This window comes from Macrotis lagotis, chromosome 1, assembly GCF_037893015.1.
Source record: "Macrotis lagotis isolate mMagLag1 chromosome 1, bilby.v1.9.chrom.fasta, whole genome shotgun sequence".
Classification (NCBI taxonomy): Eukaryota; Metazoa; Chordata; class Mammalia; order Peramelemorphia; family Peramelidae; genus Macrotis; species Macrotis lagotis.
In genome coordinates, this window is record NC_133658.1 from 548,675 (window position 1) to 575,016 (window position 26,342).

Genomic DNA, 26,342 nt, shown 5'->3' on the forward strand with positions numbered 1-26,342 from the left:
CTCTTATACTTTTTCTTCCTTAAAGATATGATTTCTCTGTCATCACATTCAACTGAGATCAGTGTATAACATGGAACCAATGTAAAGATTAACAGAATGCCTTCTGGGAGGGTGGGGGGAGGGAAGCAAGAATGGGGGAAAATTTGTAAAACTCAAAATCTTTCTTAAAAATTTCTTTAAGGCAATGTGGTTACATGACTTGCCTAAGGTCACTTAGAGAATTATTAAGTGTCTGAGGCTGGATTTGGGCTCAGGTCCTCCTGACTCCAGGGCTGGTGTTCTACTCACTCCACCACCTAGCTGCCCTTCTAAGAACCTTTCCTTCCCAGTTCCCTTTCCTGTGTCAATGTCTCTCATTTGACCTGGGTATCTTCCAAGCTTCTGTCCTAGTCATCTAGGTACCAAATGTGTGCACCTCCTCTATAATGCAGTTTCAATCCTGAGCTCTGAGCTCTAGTCTCCCATCATCAGCCATTAAACCAGATGCTCCAGAGTTCTCTCAGACACTAGTCCAGAAGAGGACCCATCTTATCATTAGAACCCTCCCCCTAACCAAACTAGGTGCTGTCATTGTCCTAATGGCCCAGGCTCCCATCTTTGACCCATCCTGTCATTTCTACTTTCACCATGACACCTCATATTAATCTCCTTCCCCCTCCCCTCATTGCCTCTGGTCCATATGCGAGGTTGGCCAAGCTCTCAGTACTCCAGAGGCTTCCATGGTTGTTGAAACAAATTCATCTCATCCACCCACCCTGCCACACTTAGAATAGCCATCCCCCAACTCATGGATGGCTTTGAGACTCTTTGGTTACACTCAACCCGGTTCAGTCCATCTTGATGGCTTACCTGAATGAACCTGAAGTCAGGAAGACCTAAGTTCAAATCTGACCTCAGATGGTTGATACTATGTGACCTTGGACAAGTCTCTTAACCCAAATGCCACTGGACCCAGATGGCTCCAGAGGAGAAAGTGAGTCTGGGTACTCAGCCCCCCAACATCACCCTCCACTCAGATCCAGTTCCCATGCTTGTCCTGGCATCACCTCCTTGATGTCATAGTCTTCTTTGATAAAGGACAAACCAAACATCAGATGTGCCCAAAGCATATGCTCCAGCTCCTAGAAGCCAAAGGTGAGAGTTTGGTGAATCGGGAACACCAGAGGGGGATGAACAGCCCTCACACTAAGGTGCTAGCCCCTCTGACTACCCCATACACCTTCCACATACACATCTGCCAGACGGTGCAAAGACTGGCCTGGCCAACAGATTAGAAATGGATGAGAGACGGAAGAGTCAAGGAGGACAGGCTGTGGCCTGAGAGGATAGTGGAGCCCTTCTTTGCCATGGGGGCTGAGTGTCTGTGTATGTGAGACATTTCCCTTTCAGACAGGTTGATGTGGAGATTCCCTCAGCAGGTGAGGAGAGCTGTCCAGTTGGAGGTTGGTAGGCAGAAAGGCCTCATGCTAGCCAGAAGTTGGGGTGAGGGGGGGCTGCAGGGCTTCCCCCACCCTAACCCCAGGCTCCCAGGCCCTGTCTTAAATGACTTCATACCTCCTAAGAGTTGTGTGGGGGGAAACTGTGGGGCTCCCCGATCTCCAGGCTCCAAGGACCCATCTCAGGGGTCATGCCACCCAGAAGTTGTTGGGGGGAGGGTTGTGGGGCTTCTCCCCCCAACCTCCAGGTCCCGTCTTAGATGACTTCATACCTCCTAAGAGTTGGGGGGGCACTGTGGGGCTTCTCCCCACCTCCAGGCTCCCAGGCCCTGTCTTAGTTCCGCCTGTCTTCCCAGCCTGACTGGGGAGCTGGAGCAGCCACCTAGGCTTCAAGGTTTGAACCCAGGCAGAGGGTGACAGTAGGTGGAATTGCTGGCTGGGGCGGAGCTGGGAGAAGATCTGTGGCCTGTTCCTCCAGGCTGAGGCAGAGTCAGAGAAGGAGAGAAGGAGACGGCCCCTCCCAGGCAGGACTACCCCGGGCTCACCTGCTGTGTGTCTCTGCTCCCACGTGTATGTCCTGTCTCAGGTAGGAGCTGTGAGGAGGGAGTGGGGATGGGGGGCAGGGGCACTTTGGAGGGCCCCCTCCATCTAGACTCTGCCACCAGTCCCACAGCATTGGGGATCACGACATGCCTCCCAAATGGGGGGGATGAGGAGCTCCCCCCACCCTGCCAGCGCTTTGGAGGTGACAGAGGACCCTTTAGTGTAGGGGCGACACCAGATGCCCCAAGGTTCCCCTGCCCCATGGGCTCTGCTAAACACTGGCAGCAGCCACACCCTGGATTGGCCCAGGGGGGCCAGCCCATGCCCTTCCCAGCTGCCCATGAGGACAGTTGTTTTGTCACCCTCCAGAGCTCAGCCTTTTCTGGGGCAGCAGCCTAGCCTGGGAGCTGGCTCCAGGTTCTGGAGAGGATCCTAGGTCATGCTGATACTCCAAGGGAGTAACTCCCTCTCCTAGGAAGTCCTGGGCTGGGGGTGGAGGCACCTCTACTTACTGCCTACAGCCTCCCAAATGATGCCTACAGGACCTTCTGAGGGGCAAATGTTTAAATGTCTAAGTGATTTATTTCTCAGTGAACCTAGTGGATTTAAAACATTCTGCTTAGCCTAGGTATTTCCTTCCTGTTGATCTTTTGCCTGGCTCCATCACCTTGGTCCTAAAGTGGGGTGTCACCCACTGCACTTGATGTTTGGATTTCTTCATTGTCCATCTGTCTGATGGTTTTTGTTTAGTTTTGGTTTTTGTGAGGCGAAGGAGTTAAGTGATTTGTCCAAGGTCACACAGCTAGTATCAAGTGTCTGAGGTCGAATTTGAACTCAGGTCCTCCTGACTCCACAAACCCTTTTGATGTTGACAAGCATTCTTTCTCTTCCCCTCCTCCTCCCTGTCTCCTTCTGTTTCTCTCCCCCCACCCCACTGCTCCTAGTTTTCCCCTTTGGAACCAAATGTGAACCATCTCCCTGTTTCCCCTTGGCTGAGCAGTTAGCACCAATCTTTTCTTCTTCAGACCAGACACCCCCAGTTGCTCCCCCTCAGCCTCTATGACAAGAATTCTGAGGGATCCGGCTGTAGACAACTGACGCTTCTCAAGGCTCTGGGGTGATCCGAGCTGCCGGAGCTGAGTACAATGCTCCCAGTGTGGCTGCACCAGGGCAGCAGGCATGGGGTCCAGGAGGTGTGTGGGGTGCCCCAGCAGACTGCTGACTCATACTGAGCTTGCAATCCCTTCTAACCCTGGCTCCTCCCCAGAAAGGACTTCTGGAAGCCTCCTCCCTTTGCTTGGAACTCATTAGGCCTGTGGCCTTTCTAAGTTGGGGATGGCCAGGATGGGGGGCTGACTCTGAGGCCAGCCTCAGGCTCTTCAGCCATCTATTTGGGCAGTCTGCTTCCCAGATTGAGCAGGAGGCCTGGCCCATAGTAAGGACTTAACTAGGGGCTGAGGCTCTGGGGCGGGGGAAGCAGGGGGTGTGAGTGGTCCTGTTGAGAGCTGGAAACCTAGGGGATCTTGGACCCAGGGTCAACCCTGGACAAATGGGCTGACAATCTCAAAGGCTTTTGTCCTTTTTTTCCTAGGCCTGGCCCAAGCTTGGCCCCTGGAAGGGCTTTTTATCTTTCCTGAAGGAATGATTCCTGGATCTTTGGTGAAGGAAGGACAAGGAGAGACTGCCATCCCAACCTTTAAACCCATTTTTTCTTCATTGCTCTCTAGTCTCACCTTCTCCCTCTGTCTGCTCAGATGGCGAGAACAGAGACATCATGCTAGCTGTGCACTTTGACCAGCCCGGGGGCCCCGAAACCCTCTGCCTGAAAGAGGTGGCCAAGCCCAAGCCAGGACCAGGAGAAGTCCTCCTGAAGGTGTCTGCCAGCGCTCTGAACAGAGCCGATGTGTTACAGGTAGGGATGGGCAGGACAGGGAGGAATCCCTAGTACCTTGCAAGGAGGATAGTTTAGGGGTTTTAATCTACTCATTTCCTTGGTGAGTGGTAGGGACCCAGGTTTCCTGAGGACAAATCCCGGCCCCTTGTCCCTTCATCCCAAACATTCCTGGGCTGGGCCAGGGCCTCTGTTCTAGAGATTCTGGGGAAGTCTCACCTTTTAGACACCTTCTATTGCAATCCTGTTACTGTCACTTATGGGGCCTCAGTTTATCTGTTAATGAAGGATTCCTTAAGAGATCTCTGTCACCTCAATTTGCCAGTCACTTCTAGTCTCTTCTCTGCATATGACCTGGCCAGGTAGGGGAGATGCAGGTAGGCAGGAAGCACCTCCTCTAATGCTCTTGCATTCTCTATAGCGTCGTGGCCAGTACAAGCCACCCCCAGGAGCCAGCAACATCTTGGGCCTGGAGGCCTCTGGCCAAGTGGCTCAAGTCGGACCTGGGTGCCAGGGGCCATGGAAAGAAGGGTCCTTGGCCATGGCTCTCCTTGCTGGGGGAGGACAAGCGGAATATGTTGTGGTCCCCGAAGATCACCTCATGCCTATTCCCCATGGGCTGACTCTCATCCAGGCAGCAGCCATCCCCGAGGCCTGGCTCACAGCCTTCCAGCTGCTCCACTCTGTAGGTAAGGAAGCTCCTGGTCCTAGAAACAGAGCTCTGGGAGCCCTGTGGGGAGAACAGTCTGCCTCAGAAACCAGTAGCACCCACTCCAGAGGATCCCTGCTCTGGTACAGGTTGGGCCAGCAGCAATGCTAGGATTGAAATGACTACCTCAGGGGCAGCTAGGTGGCATAGTGGATAAAGCACTGGCCCTGGAGTCAGGAGTACCTGGGTTCAAATCTGGTCTCAGACACTTATTACCTAGCTGTGTGGCCTTGGGTAAGCCACTTAACCCCGTTTGCCTTTCAAAAACCTAAAAAAAAAAATGACCACCTTTGCCTGTGCTGGGTCAAGTCCAGGTTTCCCAAGGGATGCTACTATGGATTGAGAGGCGGGGGGGGGGGGGCAGAGGGTGGAGGGTGTACAAGGAGTAGGGGACCAAGAGTTCTGCCCAGCCTAGAGGACTCATGCTGAGGAGTCAGAAGGTATATGTTAGGAAGAGGGGAGGAGATGGAAACCTCAAACAAGAGTAGGAAACAGAGAGGGGAATTGGTTCACTCCAGGTCATACAGCATGTCCCTGGCAGTCTTTTTGACAGAGAAAACAAGGAAAGGAGGATTTGACCAGCTCCCCCTCCACCCAAGCCCCCCCTCCATCTACCACCTACCTCAATGCTGCCTTTTGTCCTTCTTCACTTCCCTCATTCCCTTCTACTCATCTTGAGATCTGGTTCCATAGAGAATTCATTCCATTTAGAGTAATTTCAAGTCACATTTCTCAAATTTTGTTCCCATGAACTTCAGGGTAACTCAACCATTAGGTGTGTGTACATATTTGTGCATGTGGACACACATATATGTGTCCATGTGTCTTTTCTTCCTTCTCATTTCCCTTTCAATTTAAAACTTTTTAAAAATCGGCCAGGCCAGTTACCTAGCAGACAGGTTCTTTTCCACTCTTCTGGGGCGCTCCAGCCCAGGCCAGGAGCAGCTTCTTGCCCACTGTCCTCTTTCTAAGGCTTCTTTTTTCTTCCATGTCCCTGCCTTCAATAGAAAAAAAAAATGAAAACCCTCCCTGGACTCCTCCTGAGGGCTTCCCTGTCTTAAGTCTTGGTCTGGGTTGTCCCTGCTTGTTAGCTTTCCTCAGTGCAAGCTTGCTACTTGTGCCAATCACGAGTCATCCCTTTTGCCAGTCACAGGAGGTTTATTTGTTTTTAATAATGACCTGGATATAAGATCCCAAAACACAATAGACTTTTTTGGGACTTCCCTACTAAGGCTAGCCAGTATAGCTAGAGCACTGGACATGGAATCAGGATGACCTGTGTTCAAATCTATCTTCAGATACTTACTAGCTATGTGATTCTGGGCAAGTCATTGACCTTGGTCTGCCTCAGCCCCCTTGTTTGTAAAATGAATATCATAATAACTTCCATTTTATTGATGAGATGACATGTTCATAAATGGGGGGAAGTTCTCCAAGCCCTAGGTTAGGTGTTTCCTCCAAGATTCTGACTCTTCCAGAATGTATAAGGGATAAACCAATGAAGAAAAGACCTCCAGAGGTATTGAAGGTGAAATCTGAGGGGGAGCAAGAAGTTGAGACCCTGTTGCTACCCTGGGGATGCAAGCAGTAAATATATGTGGCACGGTGGGATCTGTTTCAAGGACTGTTTGTTATAGGCCGAGTAAAGGCTGGGGAGACGGTGCTGATACATGCCGGGTCAAGTGGTGTGGGCACGGCTGCCGTCCAGCTGGCCCTCCAGGCTGGAGCCATTCCCCTGATCACTGCCGGGTCCCCGGACAAAATCAAGGCAGTGAAAAAGCTTGGGGCTGCTGCTGGCTTCAACTATAAGGAAGAGGACTTTTCAGCTGCGGCACTGGAGTTCACCAAGGGTAAGCCACTTCCCTGCTCCCAGGCAGGATGTGCAGATGTGGTCAAGGAGAGGAAGCTGGGTTCCCACAGCCATCTTAAGGGCTCAGGCACCCAAGGCCCCTTGGTCCCCTGGCCAGGCTCTGAGAACCATGCAAAAGTTCCCAGGGGCAGCCTCCTAAGTCTGAATCTGTGAGGGTTCCAACCCTAGGCTGGCAAGACCCAGAGTTGAAGTGAGCTGAGGACACGTGTGTGTATGTGTGTGTCTACTTTTTTCCTAACCATTGATCCATCCACTTGCCCACCGCCTCCACAAAAGTCTTCTGATGCTTTCCATAGTGGAAAGTCTTTGAAAGCTCAAATCCTTGGGGCCCTGCCTCAGTGATGGACTCTGTGGTCATGGTCCAAGAGCTGGTTCAATGAGAGGCTGGTCACCAGATGAGCTTCAGGGATATGTGCCTTTCCAAGGCCACTGGCTGAGATCTGTATGGGTGGAGGAAGGGAACCCCCTGACCCCTTAAAGCCCTGCCCCTCCTTCCACTAGAAAAGTTACTGAGGTGTGGACTGTTCAGGGGCAATGTCATCTCTGCCTTGAGAGCCTCTGTTCCCTGGTCTGACTGTAGAGCCTCCCCCAGGTTAGGAAGCATCCTCAGAGAGAGCCCACATTAGCTCTGGGAGGTGGGATGTGGAGAGGCCTGAGCCAATTCCTCGAGCTGAGGCTCTCCCAGGCCTCCTAGGGCAGCTGCTGCCTGGAACCGAGCATCTGTTCAGTCCAGGTTGGGATGCCCACCCCATGTTCCCTCCCTCAGGTGCTGGAGTCAATGTCATTCTGGACTGTATCGGTGGGTCCTACTGGGAGAAGAATGTGGCCTGCCTGGCCCAAGATGGCCGCTGGGTGCTGTACGGCCTGCTTGGGGGGGCCGAAGTCCACGGGGAGCTTCTCTCCAAGCTCCTGGCTAAGCGAGGGAGCCTGCTTGCAAGCCTGCTGAGATCTCGGGACAAGAAAGCAAGTCCTTCCTTCATGCTTATTACCCACTATCTTTAGAGGAGACCTGGGGAGTGCAGGAGAGTCTGAGAGAGTGGGGAGGGCCCCTGAGCTGGCTCTCTATCCCGAAGGCCAGAGGATGTGTCCCAAGAGCCTGGGGGCCCAGGGCCTTGTGTTCTCTGAGGCTGAGCTCCTACCTGAATCCCCACAGCTACCTGGGACCCTCTTCCTAAATCAATGTGCTTTGGGGTCAGGGCAACCCAAAGAGCTACACCCCCAAAAGAGCTAAACCTTGGGGCCCATGGGGAAACAGGTGTAAATCAGTGGGTGGACTGTGAGGCCTAGAGGGATCTGCCCAGGGTCAGTGGTGTGTGGCTGGGGTCAATGTGTAAACCATGTAATATCCATTTCACAAATGACAAACCTGAGGCTGCAGCTGGCTGGCGGGGGGGGGGGGGGGGGGGGGGGGGGGGCCTCCTGGCCTCAAGTAAAGCCAAGCTTTTGTGTTTTTTTGCCTGGTCAGTACAAAGCAGAGCTGGTAGCAGCCTTCACCCAGCAGATCCTGCCTCATTTTGACCAGGATGAGCAGGGGGCACTGAGGCCTGTGGTGGACAGAGTCTACCCCCTGAAGCAGGTGATGGAAGCTCACACCTACATGGAAGAGAATAAGAATCTGGGCAAGATTGTCCTGGAGGTGGCCCCACTCAGCAGGTCCTGAGCACAATAAACCACATCCTGGTCACCCCACAGTGGTGTGGTTCTTAAAAGGCTTCCCAGGCAGATGACAGGGGTGGGGTGGGGCACCTCTCCTATGCCCTGGGGGATCTCAGGGTCCCTCTTGTGTGTGTGTGATTCTTGGGGGGGTGGGCCGGGGGCCTGGCCGGTGGAGGTGGTGTGCCAACGGGCCTATAAGGCCGTAGCTGGGAACACCTCTGGCTGGGTCTGTGGAAGGAGGAGCAGAGTTGGGGGGTCCCCAGCCCCGGCCCATGCAGATCCCAGCCGTTCTGGGGCTCAGCCAGTGGCCTCGGAGTGGCACAAAGCTCTGCAGCTCACCCGGAGGGAGGATGCCCCCTTCCAGGGACCCTGCTGGGCCTCAACTCTTCCTGCCCGGAGACCCGGGCCCGGGCCGTCCTGGAAAGGGATGAGGAGGGATACAAAGTAACCTAGGGCAGGAGGCCCCGCCCCCAGGCAGGCCCGGCAGGAGCTGGGGGCGGAGCCTGAGGGAAGAGCCTTGGGGGCGGGACGATTCGCACCGGCGCAGGCGCAGCGGCTATCAGACGGCGCCAAGGCGAGGCGGGACTTCCGGCGCTGCCGGAAGTCGAGGGGAAGCCGGTAGTTCCGTCGGATCTCGGCGCGACCGCCGCGAGGAAGAGGAGGCCGAGAAAGGGTAGGCGGCGGCGGCGGCGGCGGCGGCGGAGGAGGAGGAGGAGGCGGCGGCGGCGGCCGACGCCGCAGCGAACAGGCCCGGACCCCGGCCTCGACGGCCCCCGCCCAACCCCGCCGCCATGGCGATGCAAGCGGCCAAACGCGCGAACGTAAGTGTGCCCCGCCCCCGCCCCCCCCCCCCCCCCGGCCGGCCCGGGCCCAGCCCTGAGCGCCCCCCGGCTCCCTCGCCCCCCAGATCCGGCTCCCGCCCGAGGTGAACCGCATCCTCTACATCCGCAACCTGCCCTACAAGATCACGGCCGAAGAGATGTACGACATCTTCGGCAAGTACGGCCCGATCCGGCAGATCCGCGTGTGAGTGGCGGCCGGGGGGCGGGGCCCGGGGCGGGCTGGAGGGGGCGGGGCCGAGGCCGGAGGGGGCGGGGCCGGGGCCCGGGCGGCGCGCCCCCAAGCCCCGCCTTCTCCCCTCAGCGGGAACACCCCGGAAACCCGAGGCACCGCCTACGTGGTCTATGAGGACATCTTCGATGCCAAGAATGCCTGCGACCACTTGTCGGGCTTCAACGTGTGCAACCGCTATCTGGTGGTCCTCTACTACAATGCCAACAGGGTACGCCCCCCGGGATGGGGTCCCGGCCCCCGGGATGGGGTCCCGGCCCCCGGGATGGGGTCCTGGCGGGTGATCCCTGTGGGGAGGGCCGGGCCAGGAAGCCGACTGCCACCTCTCCTTGTAGGCTTTCCAGAAGATGGACACAAAGAAGAAAGAGGAGCAGCTAAAGCTGCTCAAGGAGAAGTATGGCATCAACACCGACCCGCCCAAGTGAGGGGCTCCTTCCCCCCCCAGGACCTCAGAGCTCTCCCTGGCCATGCCTGGCCCAGGGCGCCGTACCTTTGGACAGATGCGGCCTGGCCGGGCCCCAAAGGGCCTAGTCCATTGTGGTGTTTCTCGTACCCGTTGGAAATAAAGGTGTTGGGCTTCAACCTCTGCTGTCTCCAGCTGTGCCCCCCTTCCTTGCCCGAGACCTCCAGATGGGTGGCCTAGACACTCTGGCCAAGCTACTCGACTTCTGCCTCAGTTTACTCCTTTTTGAAATCACAGTGCTTACCTCCAGAATCAGTCCCCTCCATTTTGTCTGTCAAGGTCTTCCCAAAGGAAATGCCTAAGAAACATTTATTCTTCGATAAAGTGAGGGACAGTCCTGTGAGGGGCCCCTCTGCCGGCTTCCGCCTGGCACTCCACATGCCGGCTCCGGAGGACCCCTGCCACGGGTTTCTCACAGAGTTGGCTGGCCGGGTCACGTCCACTAATGAGAGGGGCAGCATTCCCATTAGGGGGCTCACTTTGAGCCTTGGTGGAAGAACAACCCCGCGGGGGTGGGGGGAGGCCCTGGAGCATCCTCCTGCGCCGCCCTCTTCAGCCCCGCTCCTCTTGGGACCCCGAACTCGGCGGTCCCCCCTTCCCCAGTCCTCTGGCCGCTCCGCTTTTTCGGGGTCCCAGGACTCCTCCCGGGGGGTCGTCTGCACCCGCAGCCAGCTTGTCCTTAGTGCTCCGAGCCGCCAGCCTTGCCCCGCGGACCCTCCCCTGCCCCCGGCTGTGTCCGGGCCAACTCCTGCTCCACGGTCCGGTTGGTGACGCGGGGGGGCCGGTGGCGGCGGCCGGACTCGAACGCGGGTCTCCCCTCCGTGGGTCGGCAGCAGGACCGCGCGCAGAAGGAAGGCGCCGACGTCCCGACTGCGCCTGCGCCGCCGGGGGCCCTCACGTGGCCCGCCGCGCGCGGCACGTCACTTCCGGGCGAGCCCAGGAAGCGGCGGCGTGGGCGCGCGGAGGCCGCAGGCCGGAGCCCCCGGGCCGGAGCCCGCCAGGCTGCTCTCCTCGCCGGGTCCCGACCGGCGCCAGAGGCCGCGGAGAGCCCCCGGGGCGCCGTCCGGTAAGTCGGTGCCGGGGCTGGCGGCGGCGGCGGCGGCGGCGTCACTTCCGGGTCGGGGCTGGCGTCGTTTCCGGCGTGGCGGGGGGGCGGGGCCGCGGCCTGGCATGGCGGGCCCGCCCCCCGCTTCCGGGCTCCTCCGTGCCCCCTCAGCCGCGCCCCCTTAGCCGCGCCCCTGGCCAAAGCCCCGAGTTCCAGAGTCACGTCGCGGTATTTGGCCGCGTGGGCCCAGCGAGGCCAGAATGAAGCCCAGGGGGCGGGCTCGGGGCCGCGCGGCCCCCCGGACCCTGCCCCCTTGCTGCGCCCTGGCGCGGCCGTTCCCCCCCGGGGCGAAGAGGGGCGCCCGGGGGGCGGACCCGGGGGGCTTCCGGCGCCCTTGTGGCCTCCGGGGTCCGAGGCAGGTGGCCGCGGCCCGTGGGCCCCGCGCGGCCCGTGGGCCCCTAGTTCTCCCGGGACCCGGAGGGCAGGGCCCGGCCGATGCCAGCCCCACGGGGGCAGCAGCGGAGCCTGGGGCGAGGCACCGGCCTGCCACCTCCTCGGGCCAGCCCTCCCGGGCCTGGCCTCTCCTTGGCCGAGGCGCCGAGCCCCCGAGCCCCCACCTCCCAGGACCCTTGGGCCCCAGGGAGGGAGCCCCAGGCGCTTCCGGGGAGCCTTTATTTGCATTTGTCTTCATTCCAGAGGAGCCGTGGGGTGGCGGGCAGCCGGTGGGCGCATGCGCGCGGGTCTGTTCTGGGGCCGGCCGGGGGAGCGCGTGGGGGTTGGGGTGCAGCGGGGTACATGCAATTAAAGAAAGCATCCGGTTGGAGAAGGTTCTCACGTGGCGTTTCCTCAAAACCGAGAAGCTCCCCTGGCGCCCCGGGGACCCCGGCGGCGGGCGGCCAGGACAGAGGCCGGCTGCGGCCGGGCAGGACTGGCCCCCCGGGCAAAGGGGGAGATGCTGTGGGTAGCGGCGGCGTGGCGGCAGTGGCGAGGGGGGCCTCGGACCGGCCACCCCGGGCTCACTCTAACCTGAGCAGCTCCACGTCAAAGATGAGGGTGGCGTTGGCGGGGATGACTCCCGGGTGCCCCGTGGCCCCGTATGCCACATCAGGGGTGCAGGTCAGCTTTGCCCTCTGACCCAGGCTCATCTGGAGAGTGTGGGGCAGAAAGAGGAGAAGGTGCCGGGTTGGGATGAGAGATGACAAAAGGACCAGCGGGCTGTGTTGGCTCCCGTGTGTGAGAGAGGCTGCCAGAGGCAATCTTTTTTTTTTTTTAGGTTTTTGCAAGGCAAACGGGGTGAAGTGGCTTGCCCAAGGTCACACAGCTAGGTAATTACTAATTGTCTGAGACTGGATTTGAACCCAGGTCCTCCTGACTCCAGGGCCAGTACTTTATCCACTATGCCACCTAGTGATCTTAAGGGCCCTGATCCCCAGTTTAAGGAATTCTCTCCTCTTTAAGCGATCACTAGCTGATTTCAGGGGAGAGCAAGTGAGTGAGAGAGCAGTGCTGCCCGCATCTCTCCTTGCCTGCACCATGATCCCTAGTCACTGCTGACTCTGCCAATTTGTCTCCTCTGCTCCTAATTTCCAGTCAGACTGCTGAATGATCCCTCAGTGTTTGGGGAGAGCCCCAAAGACAGGATGTGGGGACAGGACTCCTGGGCCCACAGTATTCCTTGGACTGAGAGTCCTGGGAGCCAGCCCTAGGGGTGAAGAGAAATAAGCTATGAGGCTGCCACCCTCAGTTAACCTCACTTCATGTGGGTTCAGGGTCTTACCTGGGCAGTGCCTTCTTCAAAGCCCTTGATCACTTCTTGCCTGCCAATCTTGAACCTGAAAGGCTTGTTTCTATCTCTGGAGGAATCAAACTTCTTCCCATTTTGGAGCATTCCTGCCAAAACATCAGATTGGTATTAACTCTGCATCCAGGGACAACCCCCCAGACCTCACAAATGCTTCCTTCAAGAGAGTTTAAGATCTGAACTCAAAAAAATTAAATTGGTTTTTTTCTGGACAGGAAAAAATGGGGCTACAATAGGAGAGTTTGAAAAGTATTTGTGATCTCAATGGACATGAACTCAGCAATGTGATTTTAGGAAGCAATGCCATCTTTGGCTGCATGAATAGATGGACAGTGTTGAGATTGAGAGGGAGAGAGCCTTTGATTCTGCCCAGGAGCACTGAGTTCAGTTCTGGTCACTGAAAAAGAGGATCCTGCCTCAAGGAGAGGGCCTGGAGAAGAGGACAGCAGACCACACTTTGACCCTAGGGCCACAAGGCTTAGAGGCAGGAAGACTGTCTGAAAGAGGGGCTGTGCCATGGAACCCATTCCCATGGCTGGTGAGCTTTTCCTAAAGGTAGGGTGCTTTGTGTTGGTTAGTGCCTTGTTTAGGTCCTGGTTGACTGCCATGAGGGCCAACTGCTGGGGTGTCATTTTAGAGCCTGATATTTTGTATGGTGAAGTTGTTAGGATGCAGATCTACGCACCAGATTGAGAAAGAATGAAAAAAAATAAAAAATGAAAAGACACACTGCAGGACCCTGGAAACTGGCAAGGGTTCCATGAAATGGAAGAGACTGGGGATAGCATGATCCACCCCAAAGGGCCATTTAGAAGAGACACCGCTCCAGACCTTTATCTTTCTCCTCTCTTCAGAATGCTTATGACACTGTCTGTGCGCACCTTCAGGATGTGGACTGGAGAGGAGATCTGGCGGATGACTTCATGGTACTTCCATGGCACCTCCATGGCATCTGGAGAAGCTGTTCTGACTAGATCCTTGGGGACCCCAAACCTTTTGGTTTTAAGGAAATCTTGATGGTGTCTCTCATACATATATGTATGTATGTATATAGTTCCAGCATAGATTCGTGCAGAGGGTGTCAGGTTGCATTATGTTTGGAAAATCCAACTTTTCAGAGGTCCCAAATTCTTCATTTTCACAAATGCACTTTTTTTTTTGCACTCGTTGTCTCTGGGATGCCATGTGGCAACAGGTCATGGGATTTCCAAAGAGACAACACTCTTGAGTGACCCAAAGGACCATAATGCAGTAAGATGGGCATCCATTGGCTGCGGTAGTGACCAGTGGTGACCCAGAGGTGCCTGGGCTGCATGGTGGGCATCCAAGTGCCCCAGGAGGCAAGAGTGGATTAGTGGAAAGTCCCTGACTTTAGAAGTCAGAGCATCTCCTAGAGGGAGGGAGGGGAGTGGGCTGACAAGAAGGGACAATAGAAGGTAATCTTTGTACTTCCAGGTTTCCTTGATGAGGGTGTATGGGAGAATCACACAGCCTCTAGACACCTCTGACTTTCAGATTGTTTCTAATTGTCCCCTTGACTCTCCCCAATGACCCCATCTCTCTCTGGAGAGCCTCTGGCATCTTTGTTGAGACCCCCCCCCCCCGCTCCCCCGCTGGTGCTGTTCACCCTAGTTTGGACCTTTCTTCTGGGCCTTGCCCCCATCCCCATGCTTCTGTCCCTTCACCTTGGCCAGCTCAGCTGATGACACCAGGGTATTGAGGATCAGGAGAAGTGCTTTAAGCTGACAGAATGTGGTTCCTGAGGTCCTGAAGTCCACCCTGCTGACCCTCCCCAGCTTCCCTGGGCCCTTGGGTGTTGACCCTGTCACTGACTGCTCCAGGCTGGCAGGAAGCCCCTTGAAGAAAGTCACAGGTTCATTTCTCTGTCCCCTCTGCTTCCCCCAGAGCCTTGCTTTAGTTTATGGGGAGTTTTCTTTGAGGCCAACTTAAAATTTACCCCAATGTCTTCTCCTTCGAAGTGGTTTGTCCTCTGCTCTGTCTTGGGAGGGTTGTACTGTTGCTGTCCGAGCCTAGTGTACCAGGCAGCTGCTCAGTGGAACCAGGGTCTGGGGGAGATAAGGATGGGGGAAAGGCCACAGAGGCATGAGTTGTGGGCCTTGTTTCTGGGATGACAGGCCTTGAGGTGTAGCCCAGGCCTTATGCCCTTTTGCCCAAGTCCCTGCTGGTGCTATTGTTGTGGACAAGACCAGGAGAGGCAAATGACAGCTTGAGAGTCATCAGGCACAGGCTGACCAGAGGCTCCAAGGACTGGCTTCAGACTGCCCTGCCAGCTCCCTTTTCAGGGCAGAAGCTTTAGCTACCTCATCCGACACACTTGGGGGTCCGTGGATGCTCTTTCAGGTCATGGCTGACCAGCTTCTCATTGGCTTGTTGGTGTAGTGTGCTTGGGCTCTGGGTCTTCAGAGGCTGGTGCATCTCGGCCTCCTCTGGGGGAGGCTGTTCCTACCCCCCAAGGTGTTGGAACCCTAGTGGGAAGCAGCTAGTGCCGGAAGGCCAATGGTGCCCTTGGGTAGGATGTGACCCAGAGATAGGAGGAGCCGTTTAGAAAGGGTCCCCAAGCAGGGCCAGCAGACATCACATTAAGGCCCAGAGTGGAGCCCAAAAGACCTGGATGAGGTTGACCCTGGTGCCACTTTCTCTCTCTCTCTCTCTCTCTCTCTCTCTCTCTCCCTCTGCCCCCCGCCATGAAGCGGGAGATGAGACTCAGGTCTTGGAGGCCCGTCTCTGGTGGTGCTCCTTGGCTCCATGGACTCTCCCAGTTCTTGGGGCCTCTTGGGTGCCCGGGGGGCCTCACCCTGGCAAGTCCTATCTTTCCTTAAAGCCAGTGAGGGATTGAGGACATGAAGGGATCGCGAACTGTTTGCAGTGTTTTGTTTTGCTGTTTAAATCCCATAGAGATCTGCCACAAAAATAAATAATACAGGAGTGCCTGGTCTGTGCTGCCCTTAAATGAGTGGCTGTGTTCACCTCTGGCCATGAACTTGGAACCTGCCACAGTTGGGTGGGGATCTCAAGGCTCAGCAACAGCCTAGTTGTGGAGCACCAAAGAGAAGAATCCAAACAGGAGCTCTGGAGGGGGTTTTGGACCTGGGTTCAAGTTCAGCTTCCAGCCCAAGGACCCTCTGCTGGGTCGTTCTGGGAGGGAGCCCAGAGGCCAGAACCTGAGCCTCCTCCCTGGGAAGGCTTTGGCTAAAGCCTGATGACAGAGACCCCTCCCAGGAGCTCAGAACCCACCCAAGAGGCCTACCTACCTGTGTAGTGCACCACACAGGTCTGGCCCTTCTTGGGAAATGTCCTTCCTGTGGGGAGACAAAGGGCGCTGCCTAGGCCAGGGAGCCGGAGCCCTCTTTTCTGTGGCTTGTGGGGCATCCTGGATGGCCTGGCTGGGTGAGGAGGGGGGTATCCAGCACTCGCCGTGGGGCTGGGCTGGGAGCTAGAGGGAGAGTCTGCCCAACCTGCCAGGGCACTTGCCTTCTCCTCTTTCTCCTCCCTCCTTTCTCCCCTCCTCCTCTCCTTCCCTCACCCCTCTTTCTTCCCCTTCCATCCTCCTGGTCTCCCCCCCCCATCCTCCTGGTCACCCTCCCCCCTCCCTTTCATCCTCCTCACCCACTGCCAAGACGCACCATCTCCGGGGGAAATGGTTTCTATCTCCACGCCCATCGCGACCTGTCCTCCCGGCCCCAGGGTGGTCACCAGCCGCCGCTGTCTTTGCCTCTGCTGCGGCTGCCACCGCAGCTGCTGCCAGCCGGCCTCCGGCACTCCGCCCCTCGGCCAATGGGGCGCTTCCCTCCACCCCTGGAGCCCGGAGAGGCGGGCCGCGTTGCAAGCGGGGCGGGGGACTGAGGAGTGCAGACACTACACGAGAGCCCTCACTGCCCCAGTGAACTGACTTCAGGCGGCCACTGGGGCCCTTCCACGCCTCACTTTCCTCTCCCGGGGACCCGGCCTCAGGTGCCCTCTCCAGTTCAGGATAGCCCTGACTTCTTGGAGGAAGATGGCTGAAAGTGCTTTGTCAACCTCGAGGTGGGCAAGGTGCCCAAGGGGGCAGGCCATTCTTTATCCTGCCGGAGTCCTAATTCCTTGTGTAAGACAGTGGGTGTCTCCACATCAGCCCAGAGAACGTGTTGGAAAAATAGGATGGCACGGAGCGTCAGAAGCTTGTTGTGTGGCTGGCTGTGAGCCTGCTCCCCAGCCCCCTCCCTCCAGGGGGCCGCAGAGCCTTTCTCTCTGATGCTATTAAAGGAAACACAGCCTGGCAGGTGCTTTGCAGTCTCCCAGATAAGACCTGGTATCAGCTGCTCTCACTGGGTCACAAGGTCCACCCTGAGGTGGCTCCCACACTGCCCTGGGAAGAGGGGAAGGACCCTCCTCTCTAGTTGGAGATCTGGGTCCAGAAGACCAGAAACCCCAATTCTGCATCCTGGTCAGGTGGCCCAGGGATCAACTAGGGTTCACTCCCAGCGTCCAAGACGACCTTGAAGTACTTTGTGGTTTTAGAGAATGAAATTCAGAACATTTGTGTAATCCTTGTCCAAGCTTAGTGCAGTCACAAGCCCAGCTGCCCGGGGCTCCTCCGGAAGTATGAGTTCCAGGGAAGAGTGAGTAAAGGGGTCTGGAAAGTGGGGTGACAGGAATCTGGGAAGAGTCCAAGGGGCAGCTGGCCCTTGACTGAAGCCTTTGGCAGACAGAGGATAGGGTGTGGGTATGAGACACCCGTGGAAGAGAGTGGTGGGAGACAGAAACCAAAGGAAACCCCTGACAGCCAAGGCTTTGGATGCCAGCTGAGCTGATTCTATTTATTAAGTGGGGGGGGGGTTCCCTGAAATTTGAACTGAGGGGTTCAAGGACTGGGGCGGCCCTGAAAATGTAAGTGTGAAGCACTAGTTCAGAACTGTCTGGGCCTGTTGGACCACATGCACACACATGATTCCGCCCCCCCCCCCCCATACACGTGTACCCACATGGCTCCTCCTGGCCCTTGAGCTATTCCCTGGGCTATTCCCTCATCCATCCCATGAAGGGACCCTTGCAGTACCTGACCTCAAAGAGTCATGTAAAACTCAGGTTTGGCCCCTCTCTAGAGTCTCCCTTGGCTGCATGGGGCCTAGTGGATAGAGTTCAGACTCTGGAGTCGGAAAGAACTGAGTTCAGATGTGACCTCAGACGTTCACCAACTGTCACTTCACTTCTGTCTGCTTAACTCCCTCCCTGGGTTGTGAGGGCCCGGGTCAAGGGCTTAGCCAGGCACAAAGGGAGCCCTTCGATGCCTTTTCCTTCCCCTTCCCTTGAAGAGACTCATTGGATGACGTAGGGTCGGAGGCTCTTAGACACCTCAGAGCTTAACACTGAAAAAAATCTCAGGATGGGAAACATTTTGCGAGACTGCTGAGTGGGGTGGTTCCCCTGGTGGGGCTCCTGGCCATCTCAGCTTTGGGGTATCCTCTTCTTGGTGGCTCTTTTCTTCAGGCAGGGGTTTGCTACTAAATCAACCACAGGGTCTGTGGCGGGGGAGGAATGGGTTCCTGACATTTTTTTTTAGGTTTTTCTTTAGTTTTTTTTTTTTGCAAGGCAAATGGGGTAAAGTGGCTCACTCAAGACCACACAGCTGGGTAATTATTAATGTTTGAGGCCAGATTTGAACTCAGGTACTCCTGACTCCAAGGCCGGCACTCTATCCACTGCGTCACCTAGCCGCCCCCTGACATACTTTTAAGTTAAATGAGTAGTAGCATTTTCTTAACACTGTTCTCAAATTAGAAATAAAACAGTAAATCAGGCCCTGGTTGAGGTTTTAGTGCTCACACTGAAAATTTAACATTCGACTCTCCATGCCCCAAGAAGCTGCGTGAGGCTAGCTCTAAGGGACTCAAGGGGTCAGTTCAGTGTACCCCTGACCCCCCCCTCCCCTGCTCCAGCTGTGACCCGTTCATCTCAGGATTGCTATTTGGTGACCTTTGTTCAGAATTGCATGGACATATAGAGTCAACCAAACAGGAAGGGGAGCCAGGACCCCCAAGATTTTGACCCAGCTGGGCTTGGGAGCAGTTCACTCGTTCTGTTGGGATTGCTGGGCTCTTCCTCAGTCAGTGGCTGGTCCTCTCTGGTTCAGCTAGGCTGGGCGTGGGGAAGAGGGGCCTTGGGACTGCCTAAAGATATCCATGTGGTCTTAAGCATGGGGTCCCCTGTCACTGACCCCTGGACTCGGCTCCATGGGATCTCCCCCGGGCCCATCCCTTTGAATGCTTCCTGGGTCCCGGGCTGTATCTATGCCAGGTCTATCAGTCTGTCCACACTTCTTAACCACCCCTGAGGGGCCTGCTTTGGGCCTGGGGGAGCTTCTTTTCCACTCATCTTCAAGTCTGAACCAGCAGGACGAGGTCATTTGTGGGAGGCAGCGTCGCTGAGGGTGGGAAGGGAAGGGAAGCAGGGAGACAGGAGGAGATGGAGGGGAAGAGTATGCCTGTGAGTGTGGGGGTGTGCTATCTACATTTCTCTTTAGACAGGAGCCCCAGGGCTGAGAAGTGAAGTGCTGAGTGGATGAGAACACACGGCTGGAAAGCAGGCCCAGGAGTCCAGGCTTGGGATCTCCTGTTACTTTCTCAGCAACACCCATTCTTGTGCCTTTGATGCTGGGACTGGCGTTGCCTTCAACTGCCATTTTTGTCAAGCTTGAGGATGGTTAGAGCAACAGTGGAGTGGACCTCGTGGTCGCTGGTATCCAGAGCGTAAGATGGAAAGCTGTGGATCTTCACCCCCAGCCAAAAGAGGCTTCCCCCATTTGGGAGACCACATTCCTAACCTCCATCCCTATACTGGTGCTCCCATGCCCCATTCACATCCCAGAGTACTCCTGTAGTAGGGGGAGAAGCCGATAGTCCAATATTTTGTACAGAGAGTGCTTTGGAAGTACAAAATGAGAGGGAAATGTGGCATTTTGTCTGAAAAAGATCAGGGTTTTGGGGGGGCTACACTGTGACATGGAAACAGCCGGGGAATCTCGGGTTGTGTTCTTGGATCATTGACTAGGAACTGGAAATCCTAGAAGCCCAGGGGGTATTTTCTTCTTGTTCACTGAAGCATAAGAAAAAAACGTCATCTGAGAAGTGCACAGCCAGCCAAGCATTTATTGAGCACCTGCTGTGTGCATAGAGCCAGGCCCTGGCCAGGTCCAGGATACACTGGGGATAACCCATTGAGGGAAGGCACTAGACTTGGAGGGGTTGGGGGAAATGTCCCTGTCTAGAGTTGAAGGAAGCTGGGGAAGCCAGGAGACAGGTGAGGAGGTGGCTAAGCACTCCAGGCCACGGGATGGCCAGCCGGAGAAGACTGCGGCCTGATCTTAAAGGGGATAGGGGAGGCCGGTTGGGCAGTTGTCGGTGGCCCTGCTTTCAGCAGAGACCCCCCCCCCCAGTACCTTCTAGGAGGAGATGGGGCTTCCTTCAGCAGCCCGGTCATGGAGTCCCTGTAAGGTCAAGATCTGGTTTGTTTTGAGCTTGTGGCCTACTTCTTATGCTGGCCCAGTCAGGTATCTGTTAACCTTGGCAATCCTGGGGCATTCCACATGAGATCCCCACCCCAGGCTCTCTCTGTGTTGGCTCTGCAGTGGAGCCTCTGTGGACAGCCCTGACACCCCAGGTGTTTTGGGGTGACCTGATTGTCCTCCCGGCCGAGGATGGTGGCTGCTCACCCAGCAATGGTATTCTGGGAGGATGAGACCTGGATATTGGGGGGTCCAGGTGCTTCCCTGCATATCCTGGGGGTGCGACCTGACTCCTCATGGGGTGGGGCTGGGGCGGGGCCAACTGTCCTGTAAGGGGTGGGGCCAGTTGCCCTTCCCTCCTCTGGACCACTGGTTGGAGCAACAGTCACAGAACCTTGCACAGCCCCTTCCTTCCCCTCCCTTCCCTCCCCCCTCCCCACCCTGTGAAGGTTTGCAGAGCCCTGGTTGCCCCTGGAGCCCCCCCACAGGCAGGTACTACTCTGTCCTCAGCTACTTGTGTGCCTCTCCCCCAGGACCCTCAAGGGCTCGCCCCTGCCTGCCCTGCCTGAATGACTGATCTGAGTATCTGGGAGACCCCAGGTGGGGCAGGTAGTATCTGCTGACCCTGGGTCATACGCTTCGGACTGAGTCGGGTCTGTCACTTACTTGTTGGGCAGAGCTCACCCTGAGGGAAACACCCGTGAAAAGGGACGCATCCATCCCGGAGGACCAGGGAAGGGGTCTCTTGTCCAGGCTCACTCTAGGGTCAGTGCACATTTACTCCACCTGTCTCCTGACCCTTTGCATCGGTCTTCAGTGGATGGATGCGACCTTCCCTTTCATTAGTCTTTCTAGGTCCGTCCTCCTCAGCCCTACCTCTTAGTTCTCCTAATTCTCTTCAGGGTTATTTATTAGCTCAGGGGTCCCCTCTTTCAGAGGGCCTTCCCCACCCCTCTGGAGGAGCTCTTCTCTGCCTTCAGTGCCCGGGTCCCCCACTGGAATGTTAGGCTGGGGCCTCCTTTGACCTGTCAGGTGCTGGTTCAGTTGAATTGAATCAGGAACGGGACTCTCTTTGGGCTATGTCATCTGCCTGGTGGTTGCATATGGCAGCTCGGTCCCCTCATCTCCGACCGGGCCTCACTTGTAGCCATTTGGGACCTGGGGAGAGAGAATCCCAGAGGATGTCCATGAGAGTATTGACCTGGATGGCAAGCCTTGCCAGCTCTCCGAGCCCTCCCCAGGGCCTCATGGCCCTATTGAGTTGACAATGCAACCAAAAAGGAAACTCTCACTCCTAAAGTAAGGGCAGTGGAGGAGGTCGGTTAGCAGACACTAAATCTTGGAGAGTCCCAAGAAAGGAAGAATTGTGGTCTTCCTGCCCTCTAGGACTCAAGTGTGACTGGAGGAGACAGAAAGCATGCTGAGTGAATGGAAGGGAATCTTAGGGCTTTGCCTGAGGGCCTGAGACCAGGAGAGGTTGGAAGGCAGGGACCCCAGCAGGAGGCTGTTCTGGCCAAGGGCATAGAGTGATGAAGCATTTTAGCCACAACCACTCTCAAGAACCATTCACTATGTCAAGGCCAGTCATCAAGCCCAATTCTATTCAGCCTTAATCTATCCAGGATCCTGATTCAGGTGCTCCCCCCCCACCCTTGCTATCTGACCCTTCCCCCCAACCCCAGCCATTATTCAGGAAAAATCAGGATTGAGAAGAGGCTCCCCCTTCCACAGCATCATAAGCTATGATTTCTCAGTGACTGGCATTGTCTCCCCATAAACTGCATCTCTTTATCCCCCAGCATTCGGTTTCCCCCTCCCCTGGACTGTTGGAGTAGTCTTTGCTGGGGATTCTGCTTTCCCCAGTCTCTTCCCCTCTCCAGCCCACCCTCTATTCAGCCATCAAAGGAATTTTCCTGAACTACTGGTCTTTCCATGTCACCCCCTCCTCAGTAACCTTTACTGGTTTCCTGTTTCCTCCAGGGTTACATACAAAAGCCTCTGTTTGACCTTTAGAGTTCTTCCCAACCAGCCCTCCCCTTCCCTTTCCACCTCATTTCCAACACATTTCTTTGACCAGTGACTCTGCTCCTGACTGACCCTCCATCTCCCAACTCCAGGCTTTTTCTCCACTTGTCCCCTGTTCTTGGAACACCCTCCCTCCTCATCTCTGCCTCCTGGCCTCCCTGTCATCCTTCAAATTCCAACAAAATCTTGACCCTCAGCCCTTCTCCTTTTGACGCCTTCCCTCTGTTCATTATTTTTTTACATCTCCTTACTTTCACATCATCATTTCCCTACTGCCTCCCCCATTAGACTGTGAACTTCTTGAGAGCAGGGTCTGTCTTCTGACTCTTATCGGCCCTGCCACGGGCAGATGAGGAATGCGCACTTTTCAAAACCGACAACTCTGAAGTTGTTCCTTAGACAATAAATACTCTGCTCTGCTCTTTGTCTATTGAAATGCTCAAGTTTGGTGATATTAAGTATGTAAATTCAAAAAAAAATTAAGAAAACAAGTTCAAGACTCCATGGAGTAATGTAAGGAGTGAAGAGGGAATAAGCGTCATTTCCCAGTGATCTCATTGTCTTCCCAGCAGTCCTTTGAGCTAGCTGCTGCCATGACCCGACTTGACAGTCAGGGAAGTGGAGGCAGGCAGAGGTGAGTGATATGTCCAGGGTCCCCCAGCTTGGAAGCTTCCTAACTCCAGGCCACCTTAATAGGAGCTTACGAATATTTATACAAGACCTTCACTTTGCCCTCCTTTTGAGAAAGGCAGCCAGCCTGTAAGTGAATGAGGGTTTGCACAATGAATTCTAAGCATCCATGGAAGGATCAGGGAGGAGGAGGCTGCAAGCAACTGGGTGGTACAGGGGCTAGAGCCTTGAAGTCAGGTGAACACAAGTTCAGACACTTGACTCTTACTAGTTGGGGAACCTTGGGCAAGTCACTTCATCTGGACTGCCTCATATCTGGGGCCATCTCCAGGTGTCCTGATCCATATCTGGCCCCTGGACCCAGGTGGCTCAGGAGGGGAAAGTGAGGCCCCCCTCACTCAAATCCAGTTCATGTGCATGTCATGGCATCACCTCCCTGATGCTGTGGTCCGTCTTCAGATGAAGAACAAACGTCATCATCCTCATCAAGTGTGTGACAGAGAAGACTTGAATCCCAGGCAGCATGTATTAAGTTCCTATTGCCAAGCCCTGAGGAAGGACTGGTAATACAAAGAATCAGGGTCAGATGCAAGGAGCATCAGTGGAATCGTGGACCTTGAAAGCACGCCACCTGGGCTCCTGCCTTTCCCTTGGATGAAGGGGGGGGGGGTTCTTCTCAGGTTCTGTGCTCCTGCCACATATGCTGGAGCAGCAGAATCTCATGGGCTAGAGCAGTATGTGGGATTGGAAGTTTTGGATTTTCATGATTCATCCCAGGGATGCTGGGTCCGAAACACTGATATGTTTTCCTTTGCTTCTAATAATGTGACATCTGATGTTTCTCAGCAATCACTACTGTGTGGCAGTGGAACCCATCCTCTCTACCTGGGCCCTAAGGTGAGGCCAGGAAACTGTCTTTTCCTAAGAAATCATTCCTGAGGGACTAGGGGGCTTTTCTCATCCTACCCCTTACTCTCGTATGCAGTTTTTATCCTCCTGGCATCTTCCTGGGTTTGGAATTGGGGTTCATAAATGATTGTTATGAGGACAGGCCTTCCTGTTATCTGTGGTGACTGAAGTTCAGGTGAGGAGGCTCTGGGCTCAGTCCCTGCAATGCAGGTGGGGGGTTCTGGGTGCACTTTGGTGCTAAAGTGAGCTCGGCTTTGGAGCTCAAGATGCAGATGGAACCTTCAAATGTAGTTGGGAAGTATTGAGGTAAAGCAAGTGAGAACATAGATACTTTTAATTTGTGGTTTCCTAGGGTGAGATGTGGCTGTCTGAAACCCAGCCTCATGGGGCACCCTTCACACAAGGGGTTATATTGGGGTCTCCTCCTGTGGGAAGGACGGGGATCCCCACCCCTGAGTTCCTGGGGCTGCTTCACTGCTGGTCTTTTCTCTGATTTCAGGTACCTAACAGGAAGGATGGACTTGGGGAAGGGCAAACTCCTCCGAAGTGGCCTCAACGCTCTGTACCAGGCTATCCATCCCATCCACGGCATCATTTGGACCGATGGGAAGCAGGTGGTCCTGACAGCACTGCAGCTGCAGAACCAGGAGCCCTTGTTTGGGGATTCAAGGATCATCCAGCAGTTCGAGCACGTGCACGGCCTGTCCTGGGGCCCCCTCGGGCCGGTGGGCAGCCCCACCCTACTGGCAGTACAGCACAAGAAGCATGTCACTGTGTGGCAGCTGTGCACGAGTCCCATGGAGCAGAGCAAGCTACTGGTGACCCAGACCTGCGAGATCGGGGAGCCCTTCCCCGTGCTACCCCAGGGCTGTGTGTGGCACCCTAAGAAGGCCATCCTGACCGTGCTCACCAGCCACGACGTCTCTGTGCTGTACTCAGTGCACTGTGACAACTCGCGGGTGAAGGCCGACCTGGTCAAGGTCCAGGGTGTTGTGCACTGCGCATGCTGGACCCATGACGGCCAAAGGCTAGTGGTGGCTGTGGGCAGTGCCCTGCATTCCTTTGTGTGGGACGACTCTCAGAAGACCCTGCAGGCCTGCTCCTTCTGCCCGGTGTTTGATGTAGGCGGACACATCTGCTCTGTGTTGGCCACTGTGGACATGCAGATCGCAGTGGCCACTGAGCTCCCGCTGGACAAGATCTGTGGCCTCAGCTCGACTGAGACCTCTGAGGTGCTGATTCCCCAAGAGAGGCTGCCCCCCCCTCCTCCCGGGGTGGACATCGTGGAGGAGCCCATTGAGGACACCAGAAGAACCACCACTGACCTGACACTGTCCTTGCCCACATCCCCCTCCTCCTGGGAGTCTGAGGATCACACTCAGATGGTGCCCGTGAGCTATCAAGCTGATTCCCACCCGCTCTTCCACCTCAGAGAGGACTGGTCTGGGACTGACCAGGATTCCTCCCATTTGGTCCTGGTGACCTTTGATAGAATATTCACCAACACTTGGAAGGTGGGCATCCCAGGCATCCTGGTGCCGGACCTACTGGCGTTTCACCCCACGTCACAAGTGATGGCCGTAGCCTCCAATATGTGCCATGTCATTCTGATCTATTCTTTGAACCCCTCGTCAACCACGGGCATCCAATGCATCCGACTAGAGGCCTGTGAGAGGCCCAAAGGCATCTGCTTCTTGTCAGACAAGCTGCTCTTGATTCTGGTTGGGAAGCAGAAGTTTACAGACCCCACTTTTCTTCCCTCCTCCAAGTCAGACAAGTATAGCATTCGCTTGGCAGTCAGGGAGGTTACTTTTGCGTCAGAGGCCTCCTTGAAGTCCACCTGGAGCCAGCAAGATTTCTGCAACATCGGCGCACCACTGGGCATGGGCAGCAAGGGGCAGCTGGTAGAGAGCCATTGCTCCATCTTCCCCCAGAGGAAGGAGCTCCTCCTCTCGGGGACCCTCCCTCTCCAGTCTCTGCCCAGTGGGAAGCCCCTCATTGAGGACATCACGGTGGTTTCAGAGGCCCAGAACCCCAGGCCTGTCCCTCCCCAGCCGAGTAAGCCCACGCCGACTCCCAACTCCAGGCCGAGCTTGTCGAAGACCCAGTGTCACCTGATCCATGAGCCCCTGACCCTTCCCCATGACCAGGTCATCATGAGCAAGAAGGAAGAAAGTCAGCTGTGTGGGACGCTGGAGAAGCTGTCCGGGAAGTTAATGGACCTGTCCCAGCGCCTCTCAGAGCTCCTGGTCCTTCTGCAGGAGAAGCCGCAGCCGCTGACCCCCACCACTCACCCACCGTCTCAAGACCCGGATTTTCTTCTCATCACATGCCAGGTAACTATCCCTGAGCCCCCACTCTCTAGAAAGCACCACATGGGGGCTGGGCTGCCACTTTTTGGAGAGGAAGTAAGGACCTTATACTTGGGACTTGTCAGTTTGGACTCATTATTCACATGGTGTTGAAATCTGTGAGTTCAGAAGACTGATCAAATTCTCTAGTTAGGTTTTTTTCCCTATTCATTTCTTGAATTATTGGACTGATTAGGAAGTCACTTTGTTTTTTTGGTTTTTTTTGGGGGGGGGGCTTTTAATTTTAGAAAGGTTTTATTTATTTTGAGTTTTACAATTTTTTCCTCAATCTCGCTTCCCTCCCCCCACCCCCCACAGAAGGTATTGATTCCGTAGTATGCATTGATCTCAGTTGAAAAGAAGAAACATATAGTATGAGATATAGCAGAATTACATAATAAGATAACATTTTTTTTTAAATTAAAGGTAATAGTCCTTAGT

At 55.7% G+C, this 26,342-nt stretch overlaps 4 protein-coding genes and 1 long non-coding RNA gene across 21 annotated transcripts in view; 3 read left to right on the forward strand and 2 right to left on the reverse strand.

Annotated features, from left to right (window-relative positions):
* Positions 1-984: 984 nt before the first annotated feature.
* Positions 985-7,860, reverse strand: LOC141493396 (uncharacterized). The gene is made up of 2 exons (XR_012470202.1): positions 5,202-7,860; positions 985-1,121 (listed from the first exon to the last, which is right to left on the reverse strand). It is a non-coding gene; the product is annotated as an uncharacterized LOC141493396 (long non-coding RNA).
* Positions 1,870-8,175, forward strand: TP53I3 (tumor protein p53 inducible protein 3). 4 transcript variants are annotated; one of them, XM_074194538.1, is made up of 7 exons: positions 1,870-2,022; positions 3,005-3,172; positions 3,734-3,891; positions 4,292-4,559; positions 6,217-6,429; positions 7,216-7,412; positions 7,915-8,175. In XM_074194538.1, the coding sequence occupies exons 3-7, from the start codon at positions 3,754-3,756 to the stop codon at positions 8,107-8,109; spliced, it is 1,011 nt and encodes a 336-aa protein (XP_074050639.1). In that variant the 5' UTR covers positions 1,870-2,022; positions 3,005-3,172; positions 3,734-3,753; the 3' UTR covers positions 8,110-8,175. The 4 variants fall into 4 exon arrangements, with proteins under 4 accessions (XP_074050639.1, XP_074050613.1, XP_074050629.1 ...); XM_074194512.1 differs by lacking the exon at positions 3,005-3,172 and having other exon boundaries at positions 1,871-2,022; positions 7,915-8,174; XM_074194528.1 differs by lacking the exons at positions 1,870-2,022; positions 3,005-3,172 and adding an exon at positions 3,261-3,414 and having other exon boundaries at positions 3,707-3,891.
* Positions 8,176-8,821: 646 nt separating this feature from the next.
* SF3B6 (splicing factor 3b subunit 6) lies at positions 8,822-9,758 on the forward strand. Its single transcript, XM_074194666.1, has 4 exons — positions 8,822-8,926; positions 9,013-9,131; positions 9,249-9,387; positions 9,512-9,758. The coding sequence occupies exons 1-4, from the start codon at positions 8,897-8,899 to the stop codon at positions 9,599-9,601; spliced, it is 378 nt and encodes a 125-aa protein (XP_074050767.1). The 5' UTR covers positions 8,822-8,896; the 3' UTR covers positions 9,602-9,758.
* Positions 9,759-10,550: 792 nt separating this feature from the next.
* Positions 10,551-26,342, forward strand: part of WDCP (WD repeat and coiled coil containing) — a 36,864-nt gene continuing 21,072 nt past the window's right edge. Inside the window, exons 1-3 of one of the 11 annotated variants that reach the window (XM_074194396.1) lie at positions 10,620-10,705; positions 19,006-19,231; positions 24,050-25,886. In XM_074194396.1, coding sequence (XP_074050497.1) covers positions 19,182-19,231; positions 24,050-25,886 — 1,887 coding nt within the window. In that variant the 5' untranslated portion in view covers positions 10,620-10,705; positions 19,006-19,181. The other 10 variants (XM_074194388.1, XM_074194465.1, XM_074194413.1 and 7 more) reach the window with 10 other exon arrangements.
* FKBP1B (FKBP prolyl isomerase 1B) lies at positions 11,290-16,235 on the reverse strand. 4 transcript variants are annotated; one of them, XM_074194370.1, is made up of 5 exons: positions 16,130-16,168; positions 15,758-15,805; positions 14,443-14,551; positions 12,462-12,574; positions 11,290-11,829 (listed from the first exon to the last, which is right to left on the reverse strand). In XM_074194370.1, the coding sequence occupies exons 4-5, from the start codon at positions 12,570-12,572 to the stop codon at positions 11,701-11,703; spliced, it is 240 nt and encodes a 79-aa protein (XP_074050471.1). In that variant the 5' UTR covers positions 12,573-12,574; positions 14,443-14,551; positions 15,758-15,805; positions 16,130-16,168; the 3' UTR covers positions 11,290-11,700. The 4 variants fall into 4 exon arrangements, with proteins under 4 accessions (XP_074050471.1, XP_074050478.1, XP_074050463.1 ...); XM_074194353.1 differs by lacking the exon at positions 14,443-14,551 and having other exon boundaries at positions 11,297-11,829; positions 16,130-16,235; XM_074194377.1 differs by lacking the exons at positions 14,443-14,551; positions 15,758-15,805; positions 16,130-16,168 and adding an exon at positions 13,367-14,058 and having other exon boundaries at positions 11,291-11,829.

Excerpts from the sequence above, each read along its gene's own strand:
- TP53I3 (XM_074194538.1), top strand. The coding sequence starts at position 3,754 with ATGCTAGCTGTGCACTTTGACCAGCCCGGGGGCCCCGAAACCCTCTGC. Across the intron at positions 3,892-4,291 it reads ACAGAGCCGATGTGTTACAG|CGTCGTGGCCAGTACAAGCC; the intron begins GTAGGGATGGGC and ends CATTCTCTATAG. Across the intron at positions 7,413-7,914 it reads TGAGATCTCGGGACAAGAAA|TACAAAGCAGAGCTGGTAGC; the intron begins GCAAGTCCTTCC and ends TTGCCTGGTCAG.
- SF3B6 (XM_074194666.1), top strand. The coding sequence starts at position 8,897 with ATGGCGATGCAAGCGGCCAAACGCGCGAAC. Across the intron at positions 9,132-9,248 it reads CCGATCCGGCAGATCCGCGT|CGGGAACACCCCGGAAACCC; the intron begins GTGAGTGGCGGC and ends TTCTCCCCTCAG. Across the intron at positions 9,388-9,511 it reads TCTACTACAATGCCAACAGG|GCTTTCCAGAAGATGGACAC; the intron begins GTACGCCCCCCG and ends CTCTCCTTGTAG.
- FKBP1B (XM_074194353.1), bottom strand. The coding sequence starts at position 16,166 with ATGGGCGTGGAGATAGAAACCATTTCCCCCGGAGATG. Across the intron at positions 15,806-16,129 it reads AACCATTTCCCCCGGAGATG|GAAGGACATTTCCCAAGAAG; the intron begins GTGCGTCTTGGC and ends GTCTCCCCACAG. Across the intron at positions 12,575-15,757 it reads CTGTGTGGTGCACTACACAG|GAATGCTCCAAAATGGGAAG; the intron begins GTAGGTAGGCCT and ends ATGTTTTGGCAG.